General features: G+C 57.7%; 3 protein-coding genes across 4 annotated transcripts; 1 reads left to right on the forward strand and 2 right to left on the reverse strand.

Moving 5' to 3' along the window:
* Nucleotides 1–1,031: 1,031 nt before the first annotated feature.
* FAU (FAU ubiquitin like and ribosomal protein S30 fusion) lies at nt 1,032–2,696 on the reverse strand. Of its 2 annotated transcripts, none has more exons than XM_056510398.1 (5): nt 2,609–2,696; nt 1,661–1,743; nt 1,433–1,577; nt 1,293–1,348; nt 1,032–1,189 (listed from the first exon to the last, which is right to left on the reverse strand). In XM_056510398.1, exons 2-5 carry the CDS (start codon nt 1,733–1,735, stop codon nt 1,064–1,066), a joined length of 402 nt encoding a protein of 133 aa, XP_056366373.1. In that variant the 5' UTR covers nt 1,736–1,743; nt 2,609–2,696; the 3' UTR covers nt 1,032–1,063. The 2 variants fall into 2 exon arrangements, with proteins under 2 accessions (XP_056366373.1, XP_056366372.1); XM_056510397.1 differs by having other exon boundaries at nt 2,550–2,634.
* MRPL49 (mitochondrial ribosomal protein L49) lies at nt 2,623–4,355 on the forward strand. Its single transcript, XM_056510372.1, has 4 exons — nt 2,623–2,733; nt 3,216–3,354; nt 3,868–3,989; nt 4,064–4,355. Exons 1-4 carry the CDS (start codon nt 2,623–2,625, stop codon nt 4,208–4,210), a joined length of 519 nt encoding a protein of 172 aa, XP_056366347.1. The 3' UTR covers nt 4,211–4,355.
* A 2,178-nt stretch (nt 4,356–6,533) lies between these two features.
* Nucleotides 6,534–21,348, reverse strand: SYVN1 (synoviolin 1). The gene is made up of 16 exons (XM_056510434.1): nt 21,284–21,348; nt 20,331–20,471; nt 20,007–20,099; nt 19,120–19,272; nt 18,579–18,627; nt 17,472–17,575; nt 16,661–16,787; nt 15,862–15,961; nt 15,348–15,413; nt 14,284–14,400; nt 13,310–13,473; nt 12,246–12,407; nt 10,741–10,881; nt 9,400–9,607; nt 8,690–8,784; nt 6,534–8,265 (listed from the first exon to the last, which is right to left on the reverse strand). Exons 2-16 carry the CDS (start codon nt 20,460–20,462, stop codon nt 8,135–8,137), a joined length of 1,842 nt encoding a protein of 613 aa, XP_056366409.1. The 5' UTR covers nt 20,463–20,471; nt 21,284–21,348; the 3' UTR covers nt 6,534–8,134.
* Nucleotides 21,349–22,040: the final 692 nt, after the last annotated feature.

A 22,040-nucleotide genomic window follows, 5' to 3' on the forward strand; every position in this document is an offset into this window, starting at 1 on the left:
GCCGGCTCCTGCCCGCGCCCCGCGCCCGCCGCCGCTCGCCCCGCTCGCAGCTCACGGGCGCCCCCGCGCCGCCCTCCAGCCCTTCCTGTCCCGTTTCCAAAATTTTTTCTTCATCTTCTCCCTCACTTCCCGTTCTCATCCCGCACCATCCGACCCCTCTGAACCCCGAAATTCCGCATAAATCACCCTCCCAGCATGCACCTCCCTCTGTCCTTGCCGCTATTTTGCATAACCCCGCCTCTCCCCGGCAGTGCGGGAAGTTTTTGCGTCACTCAATCATTTGCATAATAACATCTTTGTTTGTATATTCATATCTCAGGCCGGGCTTGCCCCGCCCCTTTTCCCCACATTGCGTCTGCGGGAACCGATCTAGGGTAATTGAGGGGGCGTCCTTCTCCCTTTGGGGGTGGGTTTGAGAGAATTGGGGTCCCTCCTTCTCCCTCGGGAGGTTTTGGGGGTCCCTCCTTCCCTCCCAGGGGGGTTTTTGGGGGACTGAAGGCATCGGCATCGCTCGGCTCCCCGGGCCCCTCACATTCGGAATGAGTCGGGTGTTTCCGACACCGCTCGGCTCCTCAGGCCCTCACATTCGGAATCAGTCGGCTATTTCCGCCACCGCTCGGTTCCCCCCGGCTCTCCCCTGCGCTCGGGTGCTTCCGTTACGGCTCGGCTCCCCCGCTTCTCCCCTGCGCTCGGGTGTTTCCGTCATCGCTCGGCTCCCCCGCTTCTCCCCTGCGCTCGGGTGTTTCCGTCATCGCTCGGCTCCCCCGCTTCTCCCCTGCGCTCGGGTGTTTCCGACATCGCTCGGCTCTTTCCGCCACTCCCATAGAAAAATTTTCCACAGCTTCTTCTCATTAGCCGACTCCAAATTTACGCTAATTAAGCTCCTCCCTCTAATTACCACCCCGTCAGCTGCTCAGCGACCCACACTAACCCCCTGAGAGCCACTTTCACCCCTAAACCCCTTTAAACCCCCAGAACTGCCCATACAACGGTGTAAAACCAGTCCCAAAAAGCACAGAGAGCCCCAAAACTGTGGGAATTGGACCCGAATTCCTTTATTGGCTCAGGAGTTGGCGTTGGGACCCTTCTTCTTGCCGAAGGTGGGCACCACGTTGACGAAGCGCCGGTTGTACTGCATGCGCCGCTTGGCCCGCCCCGTCTTCTTCTTCTTCTTCTCCTGCTTGGCCACCTGGTTGACAAACGGGGGGTCAGGGGGGGTCCCCAAAATCCTGGCAGGGTCCCCGAGGGCAGTGGGGGTCCCCTAAAGCCGGGGGAGCCCCCTCAGTGCTCACCTTGGGGGTCTGGCCCCTCACTTTGCCGGCGCGGGCGAGGGAGCCGTGCACCTTCCCTGGGGGGAGGAAGGAAATGGGGGTGTTGTGGGGTTGTTTTGTTAATTAACACCCTGCTAATTAACCAATCCCCCCGGAATTACCGCCCAGCAGGCGTGTGGAGAGCTCCAGGGTGGTGAATTCGGGGAGGGGGCTCTGCCCCAGCACGGCCTCATCGTCCAGGGGGGTCCCAGCATGGAGCAGCACTTGGTCCTCAGGGGGGATCCCCGACAGCTCAGCCACCCTCTCCTGGGGAGGAGCAAAGAGGAGCGATCAGCACCCCAAAATCTGGGGGGTTTGGGGAGGGGGACACCCCAAATTTGGGGGCTCACCTTGATCTGGGCGAGGGTCTCGGAGCCAGAGACCTCGAGGGTGAGGAGGGTCTGGCCACGGATGAAGAGCTGCATGGTGGGGCCTGGGGGGATTGGGGGGGTTAGGGGGGTCCCCACATCCCAAAAAGGGGGGCAACCCCCTGGAAGGGGGTGGGGGATCAAAGGAAAAGGGGGGAGGTGAGGGAGGGGTGGTCTGAGGGTTATTTTGGGGGGGTTAACAGTATTTTGGGGGTGACTGGGGGTGTATTGGGGGCTTGGGGCTGTTTGGGTGGGATTGAGGCTGTTTTGGGTCGAACTGTGGCTGTTTTGGGTTGCACTGTTGCTGTTTTGGGTCAGACTGTTGCTGTTTTGGGGGCGTTCTCCACCGCCTCTCCCGCCCACAGGGACTTTGTCACCTGGCCTGGGGCCGTGGGGACAAAAGGGCTGTGAGGGGAGGCGACACTGGGGGGACACTGGAAGCACCCTTGGGTGCCCCCACCCTCAGAGCTGCCCCCAATGACCCCCAAACCTTCACAGCCCCCTCCCCCCAGAACCCCTCCAGAGCATCTCCAGCTGCTCCTGCAGCCCCCCAAATCCTCATTAACCCCCTCAGAGCCCCCCTCACCTGAGCCCCCTCAGAGCCCCTCAAACACCTCCCCAGCCCCCCCAATAGACCTAAACCCCTCCAGAGCTCTTCCCCCATCTCAAACCCCTCAAGTTCCCCCCTAAACCTCCCCTGAACCCCTCAATACCTCCCCAAGCCCCTCCAAAGCCCACAGAACGTTCTCCTCGCCCCAAACCGTGCCCAGCGCCTCTCTCGCCCTTTCCCCGACCCTCTGTAGCCCCCAGACCCCCAAATCCCCCCGAAATCCCCCCAAATTCCCATCCCGGGTCCCGGGCGCGGCCTCACTTCAGCGGCTCCCTCAGAGCTCCGCGCGGAGAGAGCGCGCTGACGTCACGCGTACGTACGCGCGCGCTGCGTGATGACGCCACGGGGTCAGGAAGGCGGAGAAGGAGGAGGAGCCAAGATGGCGGCAATGGCGGCGCTGTGCCGGAGGCTGAGGGCGCTGGGCCGGGGCGTCAGGGGGCTGCAGGTACGGAGGCGGAGTGGTTTAGGGCTGTGAGCGATCCTCTGTGGGGGGTTTGGGGTGTGAGTGATTCTCGGGGGGATTTGGGGTGTAAATAATTCTCTGGCGGGGTTTGGGGGACTCAGGTAGTGGGGGATGTGGCGGGAGTTGTGAGGGGGGAATTGGGGTTGGGGGCGTTTGGGAGAGGGAATTGCGATGGGGGAGCGTTTAGGGAGGGGAAATTGGGGGGGGACCTGAAGAGGGGAGATTTTGGGGAGCCCCCTAAGAAGGGAGGGGGGCAGCGGGACTGGGGAGGGGTTGGGGTGAATTATTGTGGGGGGGGGACCGGGGGGGGTCTCTGAGGGATTTTTGGGGGATCTCTGAGGGATTTGGGGAGTCTCAGGAATTTTGGGGGGTCTCTGAGGGATTTTAGGGGATCTCTGAGGGATATTTGGGGGGTCTCAGAGGGATTTCTGGGGGGTCTCTGAGGGATTTTGGGGGTCCCGCAGACCCCGCCGGCTCCCCCCCGCTATGAGGAGTCCACGGCCGAGTTCGGGTTCGTGCAGCGGCTGCTGCCCCCCAGCCGCGTGCCCGAGCCGCCCCCGCACCCCAAATACCCGACCCCGAGCGGCTGGAGCCCCCCCGCAGGTCAGGGACCCCCCTGAGGGGAGCGGTAATTAACGGGATTAATGACTGAGAATAACGGGGGCTGAATGACTTTGTGCGAGGTGTTTAATTACCCAGGGGTGGGGCAGATTAATTATCTCTGTGTGGTGTTAATCAACCCCAAAATGTTCCCCTCAGGGCAGAATTATTCACCCCAAACCAAACCCCGAATATTTATTTATTCACCCCAAACCGGCTTCAGTTGCCCCCAGGGCGGGTTGAATTCCTTCGGTGGGGCATTAATTACTTCAAGGAGCTGTTAATTATCCTCGAAGAATATTAATTACCCCGGTGAGGTGTTAATTACCCTTGGTGGGGGGGGCGCAATAGTCTCTTGAAGATGGAAATTACCGATTCCATACCCAGCAGTGCAGAGAATTTACTTACCCGGGGGTGGGTCGGATTAATTGGGGGGCTGTTAATTCCCCTCGGGGGGTGCTAATTAGTCCCGGGGGGTGCTAATCAGTCCCAGGGTGTTAATTACCGTTCCCGCAGGCTGCCCCCCGGAGCTGCCCTACTTCGTGGGCCGCTCCCGCATGCACAACCTGCCCGTGTACCTGAGCCGGCGGCAGGGCCGGCGCCTCACGGCGCTGCGCCGCATCCACGGCGACATCTGGGTGAGTGGGGGGCTCTGGGGGGGGGGTTTGGGGGGCGCTCCGGGGGTCCCGCTGATCCCCCCGTGCCCCCCCAGGCGCTGGAGCGGGACCTGCGGGCGTTCCTGGGCTCGCTGGGGCTGCCCGAGGTGCGGGCGCAGGTGAACGAGGTGACGGGGACGCTGCGGCTGCGCGGGCACTGCGGGCACGAGGTGCGGCAGTGGCTGCTGCAGAGCGGCTTCTGAGAGCCCCGGACCTGCGGGGCACCCCAAGATCTGCCGAGGACACCCTGAAATCTGCCAAGGGCACCCCAAATCCTGCTGAGGCACCTCAAATCCTGCCAGGGACACACCAAAACCTGCCAGGAATACCCCAAAATCTGCCGAGGACACCCCAAATCCTGCTTGGGGGCACCCCAAAATCCTGCCGGGGACACCCCAAATCCTGCCATGGAGCTGCTGTGGATGCACCTGGAGCATCCCAGAGTGGAGCTTGGAGAGAGGGACATCTGCTGGGGGTGCCTCAGAATCCACCTGGAACCCCAAAATCCATTTGGGGTGCCTCAAAATCCACCTGGGGCACCTCAAAATCTATCTGGAACACCTCAAAATCCGTTCTGGGCACCTCAGAATCCAACTGGAACCCCAAAATCTGATGGGAGCAGATCAAAATCCACCTGGAACATCCCAAAATCCATTTGAGGTGCTTCAAAATGCACTTGGGGTACCTCAAAATCTCTATAGAGCAGCTCAAAATTTATAGAAGGAGTTTGGAATCCACCTGGGTGCCTCAAAATCCACCTGGAACACCCCAAAATCCATTTGCAGCAGCTCAAAATCCACAGGGAATCCACCTTGACACCTCCAAATCCACCTGGAGCACCCCAAAATCTCCCTGGAATCTGCTGTGGACAGCCCAGAATCCCTCTGGAGCCTCCCAAAATTCACCTGGAGCACCCCAAAATCTGTTTGGGGTACCTGAGGATTCACTCTGGGATTCTGAACTCCATCTGGGCCACCCCAAAAAAATTGGGATATTGGGGGGTTTTATAGAGAGTATGGGGGGGTTACACGGGACATTGGGGAGGTTAGAGGGGAATTTGGGGGGATTAGAGGGGAAACTTGGGGGGTTAGGGAGGCATTTGGGGGATTCATTAACAGCTCTGGGGGTTCATTAATGACTCAGGGGGTTCATTAATGAGTCTGAGGGTTCATTAATGAATCGGGGTTCACTAATGACTCTGGGGGGGTTCATTAACAGCTCTGGGGGTTCATTAAAGACTCTGGGGGCTCATTAACGGCTCTGGGGGTTCATTAATGACTCTGAGGGTTCATTAACAGCTCTGGGGGTTCATTAAAGACTCTACAGGGTTCATTAACGGCTCTGGGGGTTCATTAACAGCTCTGGGGACCCATTAATGCCTCTGGGGTTCATCAGCCCGCGGGCTCTCACCTCCTGCTCCACGTAGGCCAGCAGCTCCGGCCAGGCACTGCAGTCCTGGGGGTTGCCCTGAGCCGCCCCCCAGAGCCGCTGGAACTCGGGGGGCTGAGAGAAATGGGGGAGGGGCAGAGATCAGACCCCCCAAAATAATCCCCAGACCCCCCAAGAGTTCCTGCCCCCCCAACCCCCTCAGATCCCCCCAAAAAATTCCCCTCAGACCCTCCAAAATCCCCTCAGAGCCCCCTAAAAGTTCCCCTCAGAGCCCCCAAAATTCCCTCACAACAATCCAAAATCCCCTCAGAGCCCCCAAAATTCCCTCACAACCCAAAATCCCCTCATAGTCCCCAAATCCCCTCAGAACCCCTCACAGCTCCCCGCCTGAGCCCCTCCCTCACCCCAAACACCCTCAGCCCCCCCAAATCCCCTCAGAGTCCCCTAAAAGTTCCGCTCAGAACCCCCCAAAAATCCCTCACAACCCCCAAAATCCCCTCAGAGCCCCAAAATCCCCTCAGAGCCCTCACAACTCCCCGCCTCAGCCCCTCCCTCACCCCAAATACCCTCAGCCCCCCCAAAATCCCCTCAGAGCCCCCAAATTCCCCCACAACCCCTCAGCCCCCTCCGCACCCCCCCAGATCTCGCCTCCATCACGGCCTCTCCTCCCTCCCGCCCGCTGGAGCCCCCCGTTACCTCACCCCCGCCCGCCGCCGGGCTCTCGCCGCTGTCCCCGTCCCTCCCCATCGCCCCCTCCTCGGGCCCCTCCGCCGCCATCGCGCCGCGGGACCCGGATGTGGCGCCGCCTGGCGGGCGGGAGGACCAGCAGCGCCGCCGCCATAGAGCGGAAACGGCGGCGGGGGAACCATAGAGACGGGCCCGGCGGGTAGAGCGGCTTCCGGTGCCGCCGCCACAACCATAGAGACAGGGAAGCCAGAGCGGCCCATGGAGGAACGCACCAGTATAAACCAGTATAAACCAGTATAGGGCTCCGCACCAACCGCGGCGGCTGCGAAACCATTGCAAACCATTATAAACCAGTACAAGGCGGTGCTGATCGGCCACAGAGGCTCTGAGGGAGGGCAGAACCACAGAGACGCGGGCGGGGCCGCGCGCCCCCTGGCGGGCGGGAGGAGCCGAACTTTACTGCAACCTTTATTGCCGTATTTACATCGGAGCTGGTAAAAATTTGTACATTATTTACAAATTAAATAATTCCGACACCGCTTCGGGGGGAGAGAAGGAGCGATTTTGGGGGGAACGATCCCTCCCCTCCCCCTCCCCGCGGCTTCACCCCAAAACGAGGCGATTTTGAGGAATCCGCCCAAAAAAAAAAAAAAATCTCAAAACAGACCCCAAGAAACGATGATTTTGGCTCAAAACGGGTGAAAAAAAAACAACACGGAAGGGTTAAAAATCAACTCCCCAAAGCGGCGCCGCTTCGTTATTGCCAAATTCCTCATCAACCCACTCAAGCTGGGACCAAAAGCGCCCAAAAATTAAAGGGAAAAGGAAAAAAAAAAAATCACCTCAAACCCAGAAATCCCAATTCGGCTCCTTTTTGCCCCAAAACTCCGCCCCGTTTGGCCCCCCAGGCGCCGTTTCCCGTCGCTCCCGGCCGCGGGTTTTGTGGTTTTTTTTTTGGTTTTTTCCCTGAGAATTTGGGGTTCCGAGAGGCACTGGGGGCGGGGCCGCCCCGGGACGGCCAAAAGCCGGCGGGATTTGGGCCAAAAGCGCTGGAAATCGGGCAAAAGGCGGCGCAAAAACTGCAACCCCGCTGTGGGAAACCAGTACAAACCAGTTTGGGACTGGGGGGAAAGGGGGGTGGGGATTTGGGGTGTCCCCGGGGAGGGAGGGGTTAATACTGTTAATGGAATGAGGGGGAGGGATTCCCAAAATTCCAGTGGGAACCCCAAAATCCTCGGGGAGACCCAAATTCCCTGGGCTGGGCGGGGTCAGAGGTCAAACCCCCCCCCCCAGGGTGGATTTGGGGAGGGGGGACACCCCAAAATCCCAGGGGAGAACAGGGACCTGATCCTGGCTCAGTGGAGAGGGAGAATTGGGGGAAAACGGGGAGAAATTGGGGAAAAAATGGGATGAAAATGGGGAGAAATTGGGAAAAAATGGAGAGGGATTGGGAAAAAAATGGGGAAATTGGAAAAAAAAAGATGAAATGATGGAAATGGTGGAGGAAAAAGTGAGGAAATGGGGAAAACTGGATGGAAATGGGTGAGAAAATGTGTGGGAAGGGGAAAATCGGGGAAAAAATGGGGGAAAATGGGAAAGAAATGGAAGGGAAGGGGTGAGAAAGTGGGAAATGGAGTGGGGGATGGGAAATGGGGGAAGGGGAAATGGGGAGGGGGGAACTGGGGGGGTCTTGGGTCAGTCTGGGGGGGTCCCAGCCAGTTTTGGGGGGGGTTCCTGGGGGTGTCCTGGTCAGTTTTGGGGGTCCTGGTCATTTTTGGGGGGTTCCCAGGGGGGGTCTCAGGTCAATTTAGGTGGGGGGTGGTCCTGGTCAGTTTTTGGGAGGGTCCCAGTCAGTGGGGGGAGTCCCCCCGGTTGGTTTTGGGGTGTCCTGGTCAGTGGGGGAGGGTCTTGGTCAGTTTTGGGGTCCCAGTCTGTTTTTGGGGGGGGGGGGGTCCTGGTCAGTGGGGAGGGGGGGGGTCAATTTTGGGGGGGGTCCCGATCAGTTTTTGGGGGGGGGGTCCCAGTCAGTGTTTTTTTGGGGGGGGTCCCAGTCAGTGTTTTTTTGGGGGGTCGCTGGGGGGGGTCCCCAGCCTCTGCAGCCGCCGCCGCCGCAGCTCGGCCGTGTCGGGGCCCTCGGGGGGCTCGGGGCCTTCGTCCTCCTCATCCTCGGGGGGCGCCGGCTCTGCGGGGACACCACAACCGGTTTGTACCAGTTTACACCAGTCTGTACCGGTTTGTACCTGTGCAGAACCAGTTTAACTCAACTTAACCCAGTGAAGAACCAGTTTGTACTGGTTTGTGCCAGTGCAGAACCAGTTTGTACCAGTTCACACCAGTGCAGCACCAATTTAACCCAGTTTAGCACCAGTTTCATCCCGTTTCACCCTGTTCAGCACCAGTTAGAACTGGTTTAACCCAGTGCAGAACCAGTTTAACCCAGTTCAGAACCAGTTTAACCCAGTTTAACACCAGTTTAACGCAGTGCAGAACCAGTTTAACCCAGTGCAGATCCAGTTTAACCCAGTTCAGAACCAGTTTAACCCAGTTCCACCCGGTTTAACACCCGTTTACCCCAGTTTCCCCAGTCTGGGGGGTCCCTCACTCACCAGTGGCTCCAGTGGCTCCCGAGGGTCCTGGGGCCGGGGGCTCCTCTGGGGGGGCCTCACGGGGGGGGGGCGGCCGAGGGGCGGCTCGGGGGGTCCTGGGGGATGCTGGAGTCACCCCAGTGCTCCCAGTGCATCCCAGTGCCATTCCCAGTGCCATTCCCAGTGCGCCCAGCCCCATCCCAGCCCCATTCCCAGTGTTCCCAGTGTTCCCAGTGCCCCCAGCCCCATCCCCAGTCCCTCCCAGTTACCCGATGGCGCCCAGCACGCCCAGGTACTGGTTGATCTGTGCCCCCAGCCCCATTCCCAGTGCCCCCATTGCCCATCCCCAGTCCCTCCCAGTGTTCCCAGTGCTCCCAGTGCCCCCAGCCCCATTCCCAGTGTTCCCAGTGCTCCCAGTGCCCCCAGCCCCATTCCCAGTGTTCCCAGTGCTCCCAGTGCCCCCAGCCCCATTCCCAGTGCCCCCAGCCCCATCCCCAGCCCCATTCCCAGTGCTCCCAGTGCTCCCAGTTACCCGATGGCGCCCAGCACGCCCAGGTACTGGTTGATCTGTGCCCCCAGCCCCATCCCCAGTGCCCCCAGTACAACCCATCCCAGTCCCATTCCCAGTGCTCCCAGTGCCCCCAGCCCCATTCCCAGTGCTCCCAGTGCCATTCCCAGCGCTCCCAGTGCCCCCAGCCCCATTCCCAGTGCCTCCCAGTGCCCCCAGTTACCCGATGGCGCCCAGCACGCCCAGGTACTGGTTGATCTGCAGCATGGCCGCGTCCAGCAGCGTGTGGATGTTGTGCAGGCACTGCAGCCGCGCCTCCAGGTGCTGCCGCTCGTGCCCCTCCAGCGCCCGCAGCTCCTCCTCCGTCAGCCCCGCGAAGCCGGCGGGGGGCACCGGCATGGGGGGGGCACGCCTGGGGAGGGGCACAGACCCTGGGTGGGGAGTGCTCCAGGTACACAACCCCCAAAATTAAATACACGAGCCCCAAAATTAAATACACCAAATACACAACCCCCAAAAATAAATACACCAGATACACAATCCCCAAAAATAAATACACAACCCCCAAAAATAAATACACCAGATACACAACCCCCAAAAATAAATACACAACCCCCAAAAATAAATACACCAGATACACAACCCCCAAAAATAAATACACCAGATACACAATCCCCAAAAATAAATACACCAGATACACGACCCCCAAAAATAAATACACAACCCCCAAAAATAAATACACCAGATACACAACCCCCAAAAATAAATACCCCAAATACCAAATCCCCAAAAATAAATATACCAAATACACAGTCCCCAAAAATAAATACCTCAAATACCCAATCCCAAATCATAAATACACCAAATACTCAATCCTGAATCATTAATACACCAAATCCCCAAATTCCAAACCATAAATACACCAAATACTAAATCCCCAATCATAAATACACCAAATACCAAATCCTGAATGGTAAATACACCTAATACCCAATCCCAAACCATAAATACACCAAATACTAAATCCCAAATCATAAATACCCCAAATACCAAATCCCCAAAAATAAATACTCCAAATACCAAATCCTGAATCATTAATACACCAAATACCAAATAATAAATAGACCAAATACCAAATTCCAAATCATAAATACCCTAAATCCCAAATCATAAATACCCCAAATCCAGAATCATAAATACCCCAAATACCAAATTCCCAAATCCACAAATCCCCAAATCATAAATCCCCCAAATCCCCAAACCCCAAAATCCCATGACCCCCAAATCTCAAATCCTCAAATCCCCAATCTGCCAATCAACAAATCCCAAACCCCCAAAACCTAATCCCAAAATATCCCAAATCCCAAACCCCCCATTCCTTTATTCCCAAATCCCCAAACCCCCAAATCTCAATCCCTTGTGCCCAATCCTAAATCCCAAACCCCCAATTCCAAACCCCAATCCCCCAAACCCACAATCCCCAATCCAAAACCCCCAAATCCCCAAATCCCCAATCCCAAATCCCCAAATCCCCCAATCCCAAATCCCCAGCCCCAAATCCTACCGAACAGGGGTGGCCAGGCCATCCCCACCCAGGGTGGGGGCAGTGGCAGCCCCGGCACGGCCCCGGCAGCGCCCGGTTCCGGCACTGAACTGGCACCAGAACCAGAACTGGGACCGGCACCGGCGTCACCGGCACGGGAACCTGGGGGACACGGGAGAACCATGGGATTTGGGGGGCTTGGGATTTGGGGGGCTTGGGATTTGGGGGGTTTGGGATTTGGGGATTGGGGTGGGAAAAGGGAGTGAGAAGGGGATGGGATTTGGGATGGATTTGGGGTGGATCTGGGATGGGATTTGGGGTGGATTTGGGATTGGTTTGGGGATGGATTTGGAATAAATTTGGGCTGGGTTGGGGATGGATCTGGGCTGGGTTGGGGATGTAGTTAGGCTGGGTTTGGGCTGGGTCTGGGCTGGGTTTGGGCTGGGTCTGGGCTGTGTTTAGGCTGGATCTGGGCTGGGTGTGGGCAGGGTCTGGGCTGTGTTTAGGCTGGATCCGGGCAGGGTCTGGGCTGTGTTTAGGCTGGATCCGGGCAGGGTCTGAGCTGTGTTTAGGCTGGATCCAGGCAGGGTCTGTGCTGGGTTTAGGCTGGATCCGGGCTGGGTCCGGGCAGGGTCTGGGCTGTGTTTAGGCTGGATCTGGGCTGGGTGTGGGCAGGGTCTGGGCTGTGTTTAGGCTGGATCCAGGCTGGGTCTGGGCTGTGTTTAGGCTGGATCCAGGCTGGGTGTGGGCAGGGTCTGGGCTGTGTTTAGGCTGGATCCGGGCAGGGTCTGTGCTGTGTTTAGGCTGGATCCAGGCAGGGTCTGGGCTGTGTTTAGGCTGGATCCAGGCTGGGTCTGGGCTGTGTTTAGGCTGGATCCAGGCAGGGTCTGGGCTGTGTTTAGGCTGGGTCTGGGCAGGGTCTGTGCTGGGTTTAGGCTGGGTCTGGGCAGGGTCTGTGCTGGGTTTAGGCTGGATCGGGCTGGGTCTGGGCTGTGTTTAGGCTGGATCCAGGCTGGGTCTGGGCTGTGTTTAGGCTGGATCCAGGCAGGGTCTGGGCTGTGTTTAGGCTGGATCCAGGCAGGGTCTGGGCTGTGTTTAGGCTGGGTCTGGGCAGGGTCTGGGCTGTGTTTAGGCTGGATCCAGGCTGGGTCTGGGCTGTGTTTAGGCTGGATCCAGGCAGGGTCTGGGCTGTGTTTAGGCTGGATCCAGGCAGGGTCTGGGCTGTGTTTAGGCTGGGTCTGGGCAGGGTCTGGGCTGTGTTTAGGCTGGATCCAGGCTGGGTCTGGGCTGTGTTTAGGCTGGATCCGGGCAGGGTCTGGGCTGTGTTTAGGCTGGATCCAGGCAGGGTCTGGGCAGGGTCTGGGCTGTGTTTAGGCTGGATCCAGGCAGGGTCTGGGCAGGGTCTGGGCTGTGTTTAGGCTGGATCCGGGCAGGGTCTGGGCTGTGTTTAGGCTGGATCCAGGCTGGGTCTGGGCAGGGTCTGGGCTGTGTTTAGGCCGGATCCAGGCTGGGTGTGGGTCACTCACCGGCAGCGCTGCCGGCCGTGCTGGCCGCGCCCTCGGCTCCACCTCCAGCTCCAGCTCCAGCCCCGGGCGGGGGCTGCGCTCCGGGCACGGGCGGGAACGGCCCCACGGGCGGCCAGAACGGGAACATGCCCGGGGGGAAGGGAGGGAGGAGCCCCTGGGGGACTGCGGGGAGAGAGGGCAGAGCTGAGAGCAGGGACAGCCCAGTTCACCCCACAGTCAGCCCAATTCACCCCACAGTCAGCCCAATTTCCCCTGAATTTTATCCGAATTTCACCCGAATTTCCATCGGCACCGAGCCCTGCACCTCACAGGTGGGAACAGCCTGGGCTGCCCACAGGGCCTCCCCCTGCCTGTCCCTCTGTCCCCCCCATCACTCCCAGCTGTGGGTCCCTGTCCCAAATCACTCCCAGCTGTGGGTCCCTGTCCCCTCTCTGTCACTCCCAGCTGTGGGTCCCTGTCCCCTCTCTGTCACTCCCAGCTGTGGGTCCCTGTCCCCTCTCTGTCACTCCCAGCTGTGGGTCCCTGTCCCCCATCACTCCCAGCTGTGGGTCCCTGTCCCCCATCAGTCCCAGCTGTGGCTCCCTGTCCCCCATCACTCCCAGCTGTGGGTCCCTGTCCCCCATCACTCCCAGCTGTGGGTCCCTGTCCCCTCTGTCACTCCCAGCTGTGGGTCCCTGTCCCCTCTCTGTCACTCCCAGCTGTGGGTCCCTGTCCCCCCCATCACTCCCAGCTGTGGGTCCCTGTCACCCCCATCACTCCCAGCTGTGGGTCCCTGTCCCAAATCACTCCCAGCTGTGGGTCCCTGTCCCCTCTGTCACTCCCAGCTGTGGGTCCCTGTCCCCCATCACTCCCAGCTGTGGGTCCCTGTCCCAAATCACTCCCAGCTGTGGGTCCCTGTCCCAAATCACTCCCAGCTGTGGGTCCCTGTCCCCCATCACTCCCAGCTGTGGGTCCCTGTCCCCTCTGTCACTCCCAGCTGTGGGTCCCTGTCCCAAATCACTCCCAGCTGTGGGTCCCTGTCCCAAATCACTCCCAGCTGTGGGTCCCTGTCCCCCATCACTCACAGTTGTGGGGTCCCTGCGCCCCCCCCGCCGCCGCCGCCCCCCCCGCGGGTGCCGGTGCCGGTGCCTCGGGCGCTGCCGGTGCCGGTGCCGGTGCCGAGGCTCTCAGCACGTCCATGCGGCACGTGGGGCAGGTCTGCTGCCGCTGGAACCAGGAGCGCAGGCAGCTGCGGGCGGTTACAGCGCTCATTAGCGACTAATTAACGCCTCATTAGCGCCTCCTCCCCGCCATATCCCGGCTGGGTAACCCCCCCCCCCCGGCGATAATTAACCCACTAATTAACGACCCTCTCGTTAGTTATTGGCCACCAGACCCCTCCGTGTCCCTCCGACCCCACAAAGGAATTTTACCCATCAGCCACTATAGAGCCCCTAATTAATTAATTAATTAATTCTGAATTAACTAATGACCTCGTTAACCTCCACTGCAGTGCTGGGGATTAGGATGGGATTGGGGTGGGATGATCAGGATTGGGATGGGAATTGGGATCAGAATTGGGATGGGATTGGGGTGGGATCAGGATTGGGATCGGGACTGTGACTGGGATCAGATTTGGAATTGGGATCAGGATTCGGATTGGAACTAGGATCAGGATTGGGATTGGATTTGGATGAGGACTGACATGGGGATTGGGGTCAGGATGGGATCAGAATCGGGATCAGGACTGGAACTGGAATTGGGATCGGGATGGAATCAGGATTGGGATGGGATTAGGACTGGAATCAGGACTGACATTTGGACTGGGATTGGGACTGAGATCAGGATTGGGATTGGGATTGGATTTGGATGGGGACTGAGATGGGGATTGGGGTCAGGATGGGATTGGAATCGGGATCAGGACTGGAACTGGAACTGGGATTGGGATAAGATCGGGTTTGGGATGGGATTGGGACTGGAATCAGGACTGGCATTTGGATCGGGACTGGAATCAGGACTGGGCTGTGACCCCCAGAGCCCCCAGTGCCGGCAGCAGCACCTGGTGTGGAAGATGTGGTTGCAGGGCAGGCGCTTGGCCCCTGTCACCATCTCCTCGCGGCAGATGATGCACACGTTGTCCATGGCCTGCAGCTCCTCGGCCGTGGCGTCGGGGTAGCTGCGGGGCCGGGCAGGGAGTTCCCAAAAACCCCAAACTGTCCCCAAGAATCCCTGAATTGTTCCCAAGAATCCCCCCTTTCTCCCCAAAAATCCCCCAGCTGTTTTCTTAAAAATCCCCTGGCTGTTCCCAAAAATCCCCCAGCCATTCCCAAAAACCCTCAGCTGTTCCCAAAAATCCGATGCACAGAGGAGTTTTCCAGATTTGGGGTGTTTGGTGGATGCACACAGGGTTTTTCCCAGATTTGGGGTTTTTGGGGTGGATGCAGGGGTCTCCCAGATTTGGGGTTTTTAGGGTAGATGAATGCAGGTGTTTCCCAGGTCTGGGGTTTTGGGTTTTGGGGTGGATGCACACAGGGTTTTTCCCAGATTCGGGGTTTTGGGGTGGATGCACACAGGGTTTTTCCCAGATTTGGGGTTTTTGGGGTGGATGCACACAGGGTTTTTCCCAGATTTGGGGTTTTTGGGGTGGATGCACACAGGGTTTTTCCCAGATTCGGGGTTTTGGGGTGGATGCACACAGGGTTTTTTCCCAGATTTGGGGGTTTTGGGTTGGATGCACACAGGGTTTTTCCCAAATTTGGGGTTTTGGGTTGGATGCACACAGGGTTTTTCCCAAATTTGGGGGTTTTGGGGTGGATGCACACAGGGTTTTTCCCAAATTTGGGGTTTTTGGGGTGGATGCAGGGGTTTCCCAGATTTGGGGTTTTTAGGGTAGATGGATGCAGGGGTTTCCCAGGTCTGGGTTTTTGGGGTTTTGGGGTGGATGCACACAGGGTTTTTCCCAGATTCGGGGGTTTTGGGTTGGATGCACACAGGGTTTTTTCCCAAATTTGGGGTTTTGGGGTGGATGCACACAGGGGTTTCCCAGATTTGGGGTTTTTAGGGTAGATGGATGCAGGGGTTTCCCAGGTCTGGGTTTTTGGGGTTTTGGGGTGCATCACTCACAGCGTGTTCATGTTGCGGATGGCCCGGCGGGACATGATGGCGTCGGTCACGGCCTTCTTGAACTGCCTGGAGCAGAGAGAGGGGTTGGGGGGATTGGGGTGGGATTGAGGTGGGATGGGGGTGGGATTGGGGTGGGATGGGATCGGGATCAGGGCTGGGATCAGGATTGGGATCAGGGATTGGGATCACAGCCAGGAGCGCCCCCAGGCTCTCACCTCATGGCCAGGTACATGGGGCAGATTGGAATGGGATCAGGATTGGGATCAGGATTGGGATTGGAATCAGGGCTGGAATTGGGATGGGATCAGGATGGGATCAGGATTGGGATCACGGCTGGAATTGGGATGGGATCAGGATTGGGATCAGGATTGGGATCACAGCCCAGGCTCTCACCTCATGGCCAGGTACATGGGGCAGATTGGAATGGGATCAGGATCAGGGCTGGGATCAGGATCAGGATTGGGATCAGGGCTGGGATCAGGGCTGGGATTGGGATCACAGCCCAGGCTCTCACCTCATGGCCAGGTACATGGGGCGGATGGCGAAGAGCGGGAAGGTGTGAACCTTGATCATGATGGTCATGAAGGCCATGTAGAGCAGCACCTTGATCAGCCCTGGGACAGGGACCAGCATCACCTGGGACAGCCTGGGACCCCGGACCCCAACAACACCACCTGGGACAGCCTGGGACCCCAACACCATCACCTGGGACAGCCTGGGACCCCAACATCACCTGGGACGGCCTGGGGCCCCAACACAACCTGGGACAGCCTGGGACCCCAACACCACCTGGGACAGCCTGGGACCCCAACACCACCTGGTCCTACTTTGACACAGTTTGGGTGAGGGGCTGGCACCCCAAGGTGCAATTTTGGGACAAGCAAAGGTCACTGAGGTGACCAATTGAGCCCCACCAAGACTTTGAGTTGTGGTTGACCAACCCAGGCCTGTTAAACACCAGGATTTTGAGTCTTTATTAATGAGCAAAAACCAATTAGAGACCAAGACTTTGACTCTTTGCTGATTGCTGGTTTGGGGCTGGTTTTGGGCTGGTTTCAGGCAGGTTCTGGGTTATTTTTGGGCTGGTTCTGGGTTATTTTTGGGCTGGTTCTGGGTTATTTTTGGGCTGGTTCTGGGTTATTTTTTGGGCTGGTTCTGGGTTATTTCTGGGCTGGTTTCAGTAGGTTTTGGGTGAAAACCAACACTTTGAGTGCTCATTAATGAACAAAACTCTGTTAAAAGCCAAGCCTTTGACTCCTGCTGACCCCCAGCCCCTCGTTAACCAAGCCCTAATTGCCCTCCCACCCCAGTACCAGTGAGCAGCTCGGTGTAGAGCATGAACACGGCCTTGTTGTCCCAGGGGTTCTCGTTCTGCAGGTCGATGGAGTGCAGCACGTACTTGATGAAGATGGTCAGCACCATGGTCAGCAGGATGGCGTACTGGGACAGGTAATTAACCCTTAATTAGCAACCCTCTCCTTAGTCATTGCCCCCAAGAGCTCTCTGTGTCCCTCTGACCCCCCAAAGGAATTTAACCCTTCCCTCACTAATGAACACCTGATAAATTAACAATGAATTAACTAATGACCTCGTTAACATCCAGTGCAGTGCTGGGGATTGGGATGGGATTGGGATAGGGATGGGAACAGGATTGGGATTGGGATGGGATCAGGATTGGGATTGGGTCAGGGTTGGGATAGGATCAGGACTGGAATCAGGATTGGGATTGGGATGGGATCAGGATTGGGGTGGGATGGGATCAGGATTGGGATTGGATCAGGATTGAGATGGAATCAGGGATGGGATCAGGATTGGGATCAGATTGGGACTGGATCAGGATTGGGATGGGATCAGGATTGGAATTGGGATTGAATCAGGATTGGGATCAGATTGGGACTGGATCAGGATTGGGATCAGATTGGGATTGGAATCAGGATTGGGACTTGGATGAGATCAGGATTGGGATCAGATCAGGATTTAGGATTCTTCAGCAAAAACTTCCAGCATGCCCTTTAACACTTGTGACTCTTTGCCTTTCGAGACTGACGTGCCTTTGCAACAAGCAGCTTTCTATCAATTAATGACTGCTGGGCATTCTTTAATTGCAGGTTTTAATGAGCCCACCTCGAAGCCGAAGACGAGCTGCACGGAGGCGCCGCGGGTCAGGATGCTGTGGTAGGCATGGCTCACAAACAGCAGGTCCAGCACCCCCAGCAGCAGCATCAGGGCTGGAGGGGACAGGGGACCCAGAAAACACCCCAAAACACCCCAAAATGTGAATGGATCCCCCCCCAGCAGCAGCATCAGGGCTGGAGGGGACAGGGGACCCAGAAAACATCCCAAAAACACCCCAGAATGTGAATGGGCTCCCCTCAGCAGCAGCATCAGGGCTGGAGGGGAGAGGGGACCCAAAAACACCCCAGAATGTGAATGGGCCCCCCTGGGGAGCAGCATCAGGGCTGGAGGGGACAGGGGACCCAAAAACACCCAAAACACCCCAAAATGTGAATGGATCCCCCCCAGCAGCAGCATCAGGGCTGGAAGGGACAGGGGACCCAAAAACACCCAAAACACCCCAGAATGTGAATGGGCCCCCCTGGGGAGCAGCATCAGGGCTGCAGGGACAGGAGACCCAAAAAACATCCCAAAAACACCCAAAAATGTGAATGGATCCCCCCAGCAGCAGCATCAGGGCTGGGAGGGACAGGAGACCCAAAAAACACCCAAAAACATCCCAAAATGTGAATGGGCTCCCCTGGGGAGCAGCTCTGGGGGAGGGTCTGTTCCCCCCTGCTAATTAATGAGGGAGGGTCTGTACCCACTGCTAATTAATGAGGGGGGTCGTTAACAGATCGCTGCAGTTCAGGCACAGCAGGAGCTCCCATCCCCCAAAACAACAAAATCCCCTCAAAAATCAGTTTGTACACCCCTGAATCCTATTTTGGGAAATCCATCCCTTAATCCCATTTTCCTAATTTTGGGAAATCCCTAAATCCCATTTTCCCAATTTTGGGAAATCCACCCCTAAATCTCCTTTTCCCAAATTTGGGAAATCCATCCCCAAATCCCACCTCCCACCCCATTCTGGGTTTGTTTGCAGAGCTCATTAACCCCCTAACGAGCCCCTCCTTAACGAGCTGCTGCTAATCAGGGTAATTAAAGCTTATCAGGCCCCACCAGGCCCAGCTGCCCCAAAATTATGCAAATGAGGAGCAAACGAGGGGCACTCACAGACGATGCGGAAGTGGAAGAGCCACGAGATGTTCGGGCTCCTCTCCATCTGCGAGGGGAGAAAATCCAGATTTTCCATAAAAATGGGGCTTGGGGTTGTTATGGCTTATTTTTGGGGTTATTTTGGGTCATTTTTAGGGTTGTGTTGGGTCATTTTTAGGGTAAATTTGGGTTGTTTGGGGTTATTTTTAGGATGGGTTTGGGATATTTTTAGGGTTGGTTTCAGGTTATTTTTGGGGGTGGTTTAGGGTTGACTTTGCGTTATTTTTGGGTTGATTTCAGGTTATTTTTGGGGGTGGTTTGGGACTAATTTTGAGTTATTTTTGAGCTGATTTTGGGGTGAAATCAGTTTATTTTTAGGGGTGGTTTGGGGCTGATTTTGGGTTAGTTTTGGCTGATTTGGGGCTGATTTTGGGTTGATTTCAGGTTATTTTGGGGCCGGTTTCAGGCACGTTCCAGGTTGATTCTGGGCTATTTTTGGGCTGATTTTAGGGGATTTTTGGGCTGTTTCTGAGCTGCTTTCCCCACTCCCAACACTCACAAAATCCACCCTGTCCTCAGCCAGCCAGTGGAAGCACTTGAGGAAGAGGAGGAGGGTGAAGAGGGCCACGAAGCGCGGGCTGAAGTCGTCCCTGAAGACGGTGAAGGCCAAGCAGGTCTCGGTCACCGCGTACCACGAGCGCTCCAGGAGGTGCTGGGGACACCAAGGGGACCCCAAAACAGGGCTGGGGGGTCCTGGGGGCTGAGAGCCCCCCAGAACTGGGCCCAGGAACTCTGGGGGCTCAAAATTCACCCCAGAACGGGGCCCAGGAACTCTGGGGACTCAAAATTCACCCCATAACAGGGCCCAGGGACTCTGAGGGTTCAAAATTCAACCCAAAAGGGACCCCAGAAACTCCAGGGATTCAAAATTCACCCAAAAATGGGGCCTAAGGACTCTGAGGGTTCAAAACTTGCACCAAAAATCTCCTCGGGTTGAAAACCCCCTCCAAAAGTGGCACTGAAAGACTCTGGGGGTTCCAAATCCTTCCCCAAAATGCATCGATTCTCCACCCAAACAGCACCAAAAAACCTTCTGGGGTCCAAATTCTCCCCAGAGCAGGACCAGAGTTCTCCTGGGGTCCAAAATACACCCCCTAAAACTGCACCAAAGACATTCTGGGGTCCAAAATTCTCCCCTAAAAGAGCAAAGACCTTCCAGGGTGACAAATTCCCCTCTAAAGCAGCTCCAAAGACATTTTGTAGTCAAAAACTGCCCCCTAAAACAGCCCCAAAGACCTTCTGGGGTGACAAATTTCCCCTAAAACAGCCCCAAAGACCTTCTGGGGTGACAAATTCCCCCTAAAAGCAGCCCTAAAGACATTCTGGGGCCAAAATTTCCTCTTAAAACAGCTCCTGGAGCCCAAACTCTCCCCAGCCCCTGCTCACCTCCATCTCAGCCGCCCGCAGCTGCCCGAAGAACACCTTGCCCATGAACTTGCCCAGCAGGAAGACCAGCACAAAGGCCTGGATGTACAGCACCTGCAGCCCCCAGAGCACATTTTGGGGACAACTGGGGGCGTTTGGGGCCCAAAATTCACCTCCCAGGGGATGGAGGGGGCAGAACCACCCCTCCCCCCAGCCCGTCCCCGGGGATGTTGGGGAGCACCTCAACCCCCCACCCGGGCAAAAAGCAGAAGTGAGAGAGGCTGGGCAGTCCCCCAGCTGTCCCCGGGTTAATGAGGGGTAATTAACGGTTAATGAAGCACTCACGGCCATGCTGGGGCTGGACTTGGTGAGGTACACCACGGTGGGGTAGAACTGGTGCTTCAGGTAATAGGCGTGGGCAACCACGGCCGTGGTGAGAGCCAGGCTGCCAGCCATGACCAGAGCTGTGCACAGCATGGCCTCGGCCTGGAAACCACAAAAACAGGGATTTAAACCCAAAAAAATAACCCATGTTTAACTGCAGAGTCAGAGATCAGGATCCAGCCATGACCAGAGCTGTGCACAGCATGGCCTCGGCCTGGAAACCACCAAAAATGAGATTAAAACCAAAAAAATAATCCATGTTTAACTGCAGAGTCAGAGCCAGGCTGCCAGCCATGACCAGAGCTGTGCACAGCATGGCCTCGGCCTGGAAACCACCAAAAATGGGATTATAAACAAAAAAGTAATCCACATTTATCTCCAAAACCAGGGGTCAGGCTCCTGCCATTGCACACAGCGTTGGCCTTTTGGAACCACCAAAATCAGGGATTTAACCCCAAAACCAGCCCCCTAAATCAGGGCTCCAACACCCCCCGGATTTCAGGGGGTTTAGGCCTTGGCTATAACCTCGAAAATGAGGTTTTTTTAGCTCATTAATGATTCCCGTGAGGGATAAAAATGGGATTTTGCAAACAGAGCTGCAGGTCCCCGCTGGCGGCGCCGGTTCCTGTCCCACATTGGGGGGGGCGCCTGGTCTCGGCTCCCCTCAGCTCTGTCCCCCCATGTCCGTCTGTCCCTGTGTCCTTGTGTCCCCAACCCCTTCCGCTCCCCTCACGCCCCTGCCCCCCCCCCAGCCCCTCACATCCCCATCCCCTCCTCCAGCAGGAACCCAACCTGTCACCGCTCCCTCGGCTTCCCCCGAGCCCCCCATTGCCCCCAGCCCCTCCCCACGCCCCCTCAGTCCCCTCCGCACCCCCAGCCACGCTGTCGGCCCCGCTTTTCCTCCCGGGACTCACCGGGCGCGACCCCGCCTCAGCCCCCAGCCCGGGCCGCTCCCACACCGGAACCGCCTCGGCGCGCGACACCTCACTTCCGCCCGGACCGCACCACCGCTGCCGGGAGGGACAGGGGGGGTTTGCTCACTGCCCGCTGAACCCAGCCCGCCCCCCAAACCGCTCCTCCCTCCAGAGATACCGAGAGACCCCCGCCCTTCCTCTCGCACAAAGAGTGTGGCGGATCGCCGCCCCTCTAAACCCCAACGCGCTGGGCTCCCCCCCCGCACGCCAGCGCTTGGTACCGCCCGAGCGGCCGCGCGGCCGGCCCTGAGGGGCGGGAACGCGCAGGGTCCCGTGGCTCGCGCTCATTGGCCCGGCCCGGCGCGGATCCGCCAATCACAAAAATCCCCGCGCGGCGCCGCTCGGCCGCCCGCTGTTGCTAAGGGAGGGGCGGCGCTGGCGAGGGGAGCGACCCCCCAACATGGCCCGGATTTGTGTTTTTTCCCCTTTTCCTCGTACCGCGCGTCACGCCCGATGCTTTGCGCCTTCCCCGATCGCCTTCCCCCCTCAAAAACCCCTCAAGCCTCTCACTCGCCTCTCCCTTCACACCTCTCCCCTCACGCTCCCAGCCAATCAGCGGCGTCTGTTCCGCGCTCTTCGCTCTGATTGGCTGATACCGCGCAGCTCCCCTACACCTTTAAACAGCAGCACGAGCAGAAGGGGCGTGGCTTATCCAACCCCTGCCTCTGATTGGCTGTCGGCTCCCGGGGGCGGGGTT

This window comes from Oenanthe melanoleuca, chromosome 25, assembly GCF_029582105.1.
Source record: "Oenanthe melanoleuca isolate GR-GAL-2019-014 chromosome 25, OMel1.0, whole genome shotgun sequence".
NCBI lineage: Eukaryota > Metazoa > Chordata > Aves > Passeriformes > Muscicapidae > Oenanthe > Oenanthe melanoleuca.

Excerpts from the sequence above, each read along its gene's own strand:
- FAU (XM_056510398.1), bottom strand. The coding sequence starts at position 1,735 with ATGCAGCTCTTCATCCGTGGCCAGACCCTCCTCACCCTCGAGGTCTCT. Across the intron at positions 1,578-1,660 it reads AGACCCTCGCCCAGATCAAG|GAGAGGGTGGCTGAGCTGTC; the intron begins GTGAGCCCCCAA and ends GCTCCTCCCCAG. Across the intron at positions 1,190-1,292 it reads TGAGGGGCCAGACCCCCAAG|GTGGCCAAGCAGGAGAAGAA; the intron begins GTGAGCACTGAG and ends TTTGTCAACCAG.
- MRPL49 (XM_056510372.1), top strand. The coding sequence starts at position 2,623 with ATGACGCCACGGGGTCAGGAAGGCGGAGAAGGAGGAGGAGCCAAGATG. Across the intron at positions 2,734-3,215 it reads GGGGCGTCAGGGGGCTGCAG|ACCCCGCCGGCTCCCCCCCG; the intron begins GTACGGAGGCGG and ends GGGGTCCCGCAG. Across the intron at positions 3,355-3,867 it reads CGGCTGGAGCCCCCCCGCAG|GCTGCCCCCCGGAGCTGCCC; the intron begins GTCAGGGACCCC and ends CCGTTCCCGCAG.
- SYVN1 (XM_056510434.1), bottom strand. The coding sequence starts at position 20,462 with ATGCTGTGCACAGCTCTGGTCATGGCTGGCAGCCTGGCTCTCACCACG. Across the intron at positions 20,100-20,330 it reads AGTCCAGCCCCAGCATGGCC|GTGCTGTACATCCAGGCCTT; the intron begins GTGAGTGCTTCA and ends TGGGGGCTGCAG. Across the intron at positions 8,785-9,399 it reads GGCGTGCTGGGCGCCATCGG|GACCCCCCGAGCCGCCCCTC; the intron begins GTAACTGGGGGC and ends AGCATCCCCCAG.